The sequence below is a fragment of the Morus notabilis genome, unplaced genomic scaffold (assembly GCF_000414095.1).
Source record: "Morus notabilis unplaced genomic scaffold, ASM41409v2 Scaffold802, whole genome shotgun sequence".
NCBI classification, from domain to species: Eukaryota; Viridiplantae; Streptophyta; class Magnoliopsida; order Rosales; family Moraceae; genus Morus; species Morus notabilis.
The window spans coordinates 252,567-261,235 of NW_010358472.1; the positions used below are offsets into that span (position 1 = coordinate 252,567).

General features: G+C 33.8%; 1 protein-coding gene across 1 annotated transcript; it reads left to right on the forward strand.

Annotated features, from left to right (window-relative positions):
- Positions 1-590: 590 nt before the first annotated feature.
- LOC21396819 (ER membrane protein complex subunit 3) lies at positions 591-4,038 on the forward strand. The gene is made up of 8 exons (XM_010092688.2): positions 591-851; positions 949-1,042; positions 1,613-1,735; positions 1,816-1,864; positions 2,248-2,347; positions 2,464-2,525; positions 2,667-2,725; positions 3,692-4,038. The coding sequence occupies exons 1-8, from the start codon at positions 700-702 to the stop codon at positions 3,794-3,796; spliced, it is 744 nt and encodes a 247-aa protein (XP_010090990.1). The 5' UTR covers positions 591-699; the 3' UTR covers positions 3,797-4,038.
- Positions 4,039-8,669: the final 4,631 nt, after the last annotated feature.

Consider the following 8,669-nt stretch of genomic DNA (forward strand, 5'->3'; position numbering starts at 1 on the left):
CAAGCTTCATTGTTCTTAACCTTTCACAACTGAAAAATATACAAATATACAAAAGCAGAGCACACAAACACAAATTCATAAATCATTCGCAATTTCCTCAAGTCTTGCAACTTTTTTAAGAGTGGATTCATTAAAAGGAATTATCAAAACACCAGTAAATATTAAAGAAACAGAAAATGATTAACACATTAACAGATATTATAATTATTAGGATTTTGGTTTGGTGAGCTAAAAAGCAGGCAAAAACAATTCAATAAGAAATATCTCGGGGCTTTTTGGCTTGTAAACTGGTTTGAATTTGAGGGCTTGAGAGGGTTGAGGGAGGCACAGAGGCGGAGATTATGACTAGAGAGGCCGTGGGAAATCCACTTTCTATTTATAGTTTTCGAAATTAGAGAAAACGACAATGTAATTATTCACGTGAACGACAATATGATGCTGTACGATGTTTTTTGTTTAAATTTTTGTTTAATAACTTAGAAGAGGAAGTTGGTGTAAAAACAAAAGAAGAGTAAGTTGGCGTCAAAATCATAAAAACCCAAAAATAGAGGCCACAAATGTAATTACCCAAATTGTAACCGCGCTAGTTCTAGGCAAAACAGAAACAGGGGTCAAAGCGAAAAAGTAAAGAAAGAACAATAACGGAGATCCAAAACCAGTGAGCTCTTGAGAAAGCTTGAAACTTGTGAATTTCCGGCCATGGCGGAAGATCTGGTGCTAGACACGCCCATCAGAGATTGGGTATTGATCCCTCTCTCCGTGGTCATGGTCCTCATCGGAGTCCTACGATACTTCGTCTCCAAGCTCATGCGCTCCTTCCAAGTCCCCGATCCCAAAATCGTCAAAGAAGGGTCTCTACAAACCCTAACCTCTACACACGTATATAGTTTCATGTATAATTCTGATCTTGTTCTGTGAATTTGATTTTTCTTTTTGGGCGAATTTCAGGCAAGTCGTCGTTAGGGCTAGAAATTTGCGTGCCGGCGCCAATTTCATACCTCCTAAATCGTTTCGTTCTCGTAGATTCTACTTCAGCAATGAGGTTCGTCTGTTTTCTGTTGTTTCTCGGTATCATCTATTGGTTTTTCCAGTATTATGATTCGCGATTTGTGGCTCTTGGTTTGATTGCTAATTCAATATCTAATTATTCTATGACTGTATGCATTTGATGAAGGAAAATTACGCTATCAACCATTGAAAGATTAGGTCTTTGTACTTTTTCTCTGGATTGAATTTGCTTGAGCTCAGACTTTTCCCGTTAACTTAAGAAGAAATAGGAAAAGTAATCAATTTTGATTAATAACTGTAATGCGGATATTAGTAATAGTTGTTTGCATTGGTTGTGAAAAAATTCTCCTTCAAATGGCGTGTTAACAGACAATATGCTGTCTGCTGATTAAAAATCACAAATTAGTAAATTTTGGCCCTGCTTATGTAAGCCTTTTCTTGGCAGTGAGAAGATTCTACTGTATTACTGTTTTGTATAAACTAAAACTCTGAAATTAGGTAGTTTCGCGTTTGCTTGGAAATTTTCAAGAGAAAGGATCTTGTATTATGTAATATGGATGTTTAATGTGAATGTAATTGACTGGAATATGTTTCGACATGGCAGGAGAATGGGTTGCTACATGTTCCAAAAGGTCAGTCACAGAATGCGCAAGCAGCGCAAATGTTTTCTGATCCTAACATGGCCACGGATATGATGAAGAAAAACCTTTCGATGATTATTCCCCAGGTATTGCATATTTCTTGGTTTATTTCACTCTGCTTGCAATATATGCTTAATAATATTAATACATTTTTATTCTTTCCCAGACTCTTACTTTTGCTTGGGTCAACTTTTTCTTCTCTGGATTTGTGGCAGGTTTGAACTATACCTTGAAAATGCGTTTTTTCATTGACTGATTAACTTCTTTATTTAGAGATATTTGAATCTCAATTTTAGATTGTCTAGAAATTCAACTTCATGCTTTCTATATTCTTTGACAATTCATTATAATCATTCACATGATGATAATAATTAATAGCAATTGCTGTCCTGTCATTAGAGATTTTTAATTTTTTCCCTTCTTTCCCCTCCCCTTTCCATGCTGGTCTTTCTTTATTTTATTTAATAATTTATTATCAACGGTATCTTACTTAAATCTTCCCTAGCATCATTTACTTGTTCCTTTTCACATTTTTGTTAAGTATTTAAATGCTTGTTATTGCTTTCTGTTTAGCTAAATGTTCTATTGCTTTCCACAGCCAAAATACCCTTTCCACTTACTCAGAGGTTCAGGTCGATGTTACAGAATGGGATTGATTTGAGCACTGTTAACGTCAGCTATGTCAGTAGTCGGTCATGGTAGTTAATCTTTATTATGCATAATTTTTTTTAGTATTCTTTTCTCCGACTTTTTCCTCCTTTGGAGTTTTATTCCATGTTGAGCTGTCCTAATCATTCAAAATCATTTCTACCAGGTACTTCCTCAATCTATTCGGTTTAAGAGGTTTATTTAGTCTCATTCTGGGAGAAGAAAATGGTTAGTGTACAAATTACAAAATCAGTGATAAGTTTCTTTGTCTTATATCTGCATGATGAATCTCTTTTTTCAGAAATCAGATACAACAATTAACTCTGAATTTTATGGACTAACATCCTACGCTGTCAATTTTCATTACAGCTGTGGATGACACACAACGTATGATGCAAATGGGTGGATTTGGCTTTGATCCAACAAAGGTACCAATATATGTGGTTTTCTATTGTACTCTTTAGGTTAAAGAATTATTGCTTTGCATCATTGCTCACTTCTTACAGATTCCTTTGAAGCATTCTCATATATTGTTTACTTAGGGGCTACTCTGTCAGTTTTCATGAACCAAAACAATTCTGATATACGTTCAAGTATCAAGGACGTCCTTTTTCTTGGATTGGCATTGTGATACTAATAGGTTTTTGCTAGGCTTTTGCTGCATTATATTTATGCTAGCGTTCAGGTTGTATTATAATATTAATGCCCTTGTCTAGTGAAGTGTGCTTGTGGGAATTTCTTTCAGTTGGATCGTGTACCTTGCAATTTCCATAAGATCCTCCGGCTCTAAGGGCACAGGATATTGATTTCAATTTACTTTTTTCTTAGTTTTATTTTCAATTTTTCATTACTCAGCATATACCTCATATTGGAACAACCTACTTCTCGTAGGATGTCTTTCTTTCTTTTGAATAAACTTGTGCTTTAGTAGGGTTATCTTGTTTATTTTGGACAAACTCGGGTGGTTGTTATGTTCATAGTGTGCTTTCTAGGAATAGGTTTGAAAATGGAAAGTGAATTTGAATGTTCATGTCCCTCTTTGTCCTGGAACACGATCATGATAAGAACCGAACTTGAATTGAGGAATTGAACAAAAAAGCAAAATTATATTGATGAAGTAATTGAAAGAGATTACAAGATAGATTGGCAGACGTTCGAGAGGTCTGCTAGCCCTCCCAAGGGTTTTCCCAATTTACTCTAATCCATCCCCCGCCTTTTGTCTCTTTCTATTCCTTATATACTACTACTAACTAGCTTAAAAAACATAACAAATCACTAACCATCTATTATATTGATTACTAATTACTAACATAATCCTATCAGATCATTTAAACCATTATGTGCAACCAGAGTACTACAGCTCCTCTGAGTGTTTGCCTTTTTTCTCTTTTCAGAATCTAAGTGCTGAGAAGGACAGCATTGACATAATTCAGCATGAATGGGCCTTACCAAAATTTGAACAGCGAGCTGAAGCAGTATTGAGAAAACTCGTCCACTAAACCATTGTTTTTTGGCTGCATGATGGGATTGGCCAGTGCTCGATTCAATCGCCTTTCCATCCCTTTGGATCTCTGCTGTCATCTAGGAAGTCAGCTGGACTCTAAAATGCTCCAATAACAATTATACTCTAGCATTTAGCACATAAAGTTTGTTCTAATGATCCAAAGAATTTCTATTGGTTGAATTTCTCAACTCTTTGAATAACTGATATCTTGGAAGTCATATAGATTTTTTGTGACAACCCTCATCTTTCAGACCGCAATGAGATATAACTTGATTGGAGTTTAGACTATTATTCTTATCCTGTTTCTTTCTTTTTTCTTTTCTCTTAAAGAACTACTGATTTAAATTTGATAGCATAGTTGTGTTCCCCACTGATATGAAAATCTACGCACCAGCATCAAATTTTGCGAGGAAGTCGTGGAAAAAAAAAAAAAAAAAAAAAAAACCTCCTGAAATTTCATGCATGTATTAGAAGCTTCACAGCTTCTGACCTTTGGGACTGATATTCGAAAGCAATGACTGTTTTTGTATGAAAATAATTAAGTGCCTCGTTGGCAGCCAAAAACAAACTAGACATGATTACCATGGAATGTGGTCGGGACTTTGGAAGATTCAATACGCTAATAACGGATTCAAGTTTTCAACTAAACTCCTCAATATTGGATCCTTGGAATGACAATATTCCTTGTCGTAGGCCCCACCTCATAACTCAAAAACAGCAGCTCTTTCTTACAAGCACAGATGGCTGCTCATTGTTCAATCTATTTGGTTCTGAATTTGAAGAGAAAAAAAAGCAACGTCTGGCTAAAGAAGGCAAAAGATCGGTAAAGAGATGTAAAGGCGTCTTCCCATCGGTCCCCATTCATAAATACAAAAGATAGTAAAAGCAACGAAAACATACTAATCGATCTTGTGTTTGGCTTTGACGATTATGTTTCCTATTATTTGAAATTTCTTTGTGAATTGTGTCGGCCATGATGTTGGAAGAGAATACCCACCTGATTTTTGAGAGTCACTTTTTATTTATTAGTGGGAAATTTCGGAACTTTAGTTATGGAAAGGTGTCGTGATATTCAAAATATTATTAAATTTTCTTGTTGGTGACCCGTCTCCAAAATTAGTCATTAAACTTCTAAATTCCAATGCTCTGTAATCATAAATAAGCTTTGTGGACTTTATACATTCTAACATGCTAAAAGTACGGTTAAGTTAAGGGTAAGCAGTGATCAATTCCACCAAGAATAAATCAAACTTCTTAACTTCGATATATATATATCTATGTGTGTGTATGTGGACAGTGGTGGAGCCACTTAAGATGAGCAGGGGCAGCCAGCCTCACTCAAATTTTAAAAAAAAAAATATTATCTTTAAAAATTTTAAAATTTTACACTTAAACTCACATTAAAATAATATATGTTTTCACTAAAATAAATATATTCTCTTATATGCTCAATTTGTTAAAAAAATTTAATATACGCTCCCATTAAAGTGAAAGACTGACTTCACCACTGTATGTGAAGAGAGATTCATATCACAATTAGCGTACTTTATGTATGTGCTATACATGCAAAATGACGTGATCCAAAATTAATATAGGTAGTGATCAGTGGTTGCATTATTATTTAATTAGAATTTGACAAGTTTATTCTACATGTTGTTGTGAAATTCTCAATATTCTCGAACAAGACTCCAGCGTTACATTGTGAAACTCTTTTTTTTTTTTTTTTTTTTTCACGTATGGTTATAACTGCGAAAACGACATGAGCTAAAAGCAATGTTGTTAACCTGAAGACTAATTCAGCCAACGTCACTAGCAGAGTCACAAAATTGGAAGGTTAACCATTGTCATAGTTCCCATGAATCCTGGGATAGGCTGCTCTCTACATCATTAATCTGACTTATCAAGATTCGTACCATAATTTAAATTTATAATATTTTTTTTATAAAAAATATATATAAATAAAAATTTTTTTTTTTTTTTTTTTCTCACGTATGGTTATAACTGCGAAAACGACATGAGCTAAAAGCAATGTTGTTAACCTGAAGACTAATTCAGCCAACGTCACTAGCAGAGTCACAAAATTGGAAGGTTAACCATTGTCATAGTTCCCATGAATCCTGGGATAGGCTGCTCTCTACATCATTAATCTGACTTATCAAGATTCGTACCATAATTTAAATTTATAATATTTTTTTTATAAAAAATATATATAAATTAAAAATAATTATGAATGTGTAAATCAAACGTGAATAATTAAGCTCGGTGGGTCCCAAAACTTTTGCAAATCAAGGGAATAGGCCAAACGACCCCCGCCAACCATTGATGTGTAGCCAAGTATACAACAAGCCACTATGAGTATGTTGAAAACCGTACACAGCCTTTACAAATGCCTTGCTTTTATTTAACCGAATCTTTAGTCAAAATGGCAATAATCCTTAATTACTAGGGTGGGACACTCTCCACCGCCCTCAAACTTTTCAGCTAACTTTGTTTTTTTTTTTTTTTTTCTTTTTTTCCGCTTTACAGAGTACATATATGTCTCTATACGGTAAAGATGTTAACCCTTTTACATAAAACACTCCTATTTATTTTAACACTCCTACACACAAAAAATAAGTTCTTGTTCACTTTATAAATTTAAATTTTTAATTTAAGTTGAAATGTAATATTTTTTAAGAGTTTTTAACTGTAATAAAAAAAATTAGATGTGACATTTTTCTGAGAGCTTTTAACTGTAAAAATTTAAAACTAAAAACTCGAATCGGTGAAATGAACAAGGCTTAAGTCTCCTTAAATTAATAGGTAAAATCTACTATTTTATGAGTAATAAGATTAATATAAATATCATTTTTATTTTACATATGCACATCCTAGTAGTGCCTACTCTCCACTTCTGTTGAGTTAAAAAATTCCTAGCTAGTTTCAATTACATCATGACTCGCACCAAATTCAGATTAACCTAACTAAGCATGCTAAAGGGTACCGTTTTGTCTCACTGATTTCTTCTCCAACCGGTTAAATCATAGCATATCTTACTATACATTTTCTTAGTACTTCCTATTTTACTGTACATTTGTCTTCTTAATTGTTAGTACACATATTAAGTAAGAATATGAAGACAGTGAGAACAATGGCGAATTATTATAACAATAATTTTTTTTTTTAAAATTAGGACATTGTTCATTTTACTGATTCGAGTTTTCAGTTTTAAGTTTCTACAGTAAAAAACTCTCAGAAAATGTAACATCTGATTTTTTCTGCTACAGTGAAAAAGTGAACAAGACCTAAGATAAAGTATTTGTATACTATTGCATGTTTTTTAATGCTAAAATTGATCAAAATTACATCAAAATAAAAAGATGTATAAAACTAACTTGCATAGATTTTGCGCTTATTCAAGATAGTAATACCAACAATGTTTTTTTTTTAACACCGGATATTTAAATTCTCACATTATAAAAAATAAAAGAGAAATCACATCAAATGATGAATGGATGACACACAACTCGAGGCATGATTGGGTTACGTCCAAAATCCTAGGTTAGTGAGGGAATAATATTGTTGAGATCTACGACAAAATTCGTACCAAATTGTAAACCCAACCTCCAAAATCGTCAATTATAAAAAAATAAAAAATAAAAAAAAAACCCCCAAAATCGCCCTTAGATCCACAATTAAAGCATGCCAAAATGACTCATTACACCTTTCATTTTGCCATCATTTTGGCATACGAGGTAAAGGGTGTTTTTGGCACGTCAAAAAGGTAAATTTGTTCTGAGGAATGATTTGAGCGATGAGTGTGCTCCAGCATGGCACATCCGACGGCGGCAAGTGGGATCAATGCCACGAGGATCCTACCTAGAAAGCATCAACAAGTGGGCCCATGGGGGGATTAAGGGCGGTTCCCAAAGTTAAGACGAAATGGGCTTAATCAAAGGGTGGGGAAAAAGTTGTCCACGGCAATATAAAAATGTACGTGGGAAGGAGACCAACTTGCGTTGTGGGGCTGAAATGGACGGTAATGATCCCAGTTAGTGATGTGGGTCCCCTTTCTAGAACCGGCCTAGAGCCGTTGCTGGCTTTTGTTAGGTTTATGTCCATGTTATCAACCCGAAATATATGATCCCGTTTAGTTCGCTGATTTGAGTTGAGATGTAATTTTATGTGAGAGTTTTTTACTGTAGTAAAAAAGTTAGATGTAATTGTTTGTGAAAGCTTTTTACCGTAGTATAACTCGAATTCTAAATTCGAATCAGCGAAATGAACGGGACCATAATCTTTTTTATTAAGAAAAATAGTCTAAAAGAAATAAATACAACCTTAAAACTTTGGGTAAAGTAGGCATTTTGACTACAATAGTCACACCGTTAAGAGTACCCTTCTTTTTCTTTGAAGTTTTTTTTTTCTCAGCAAAAGGACGTCACTAATAACTTTTGAACAATTAGTTTGTTCTTTTGGGGCATATGTAATTGTTTTATTTGTTCAAAACTCGTCTTTAGATTTTAGCTATTATATAAAATTTTTTAAGTTACTTTTATATTACCTCTTTTAATAGATGTTATTATCATATTTTATTATTGCTTCAAGTAAGAAAACGACAAAAAAAAATCAAGTAATTGCAGATTCCCTGCGTGCCTCATGGCCCATGCATTGCTTTTTTCAAAAATAATAGAAAATAGACTGAGGGTTCGTTTGGTTGGAGGATTTAAATTATGTGATTCGAACCATTTTTGATTTACGTGTATTTTTTGTGAGAGAAAATACTGTAGCGAACCACGAATCATGATTCGAATCAGGGAACAAATCCCTCTACCAAACGCACAGTAATTTGAAAAGTTTAAGAAAGTATATAGGTCAATTTTTAGTTA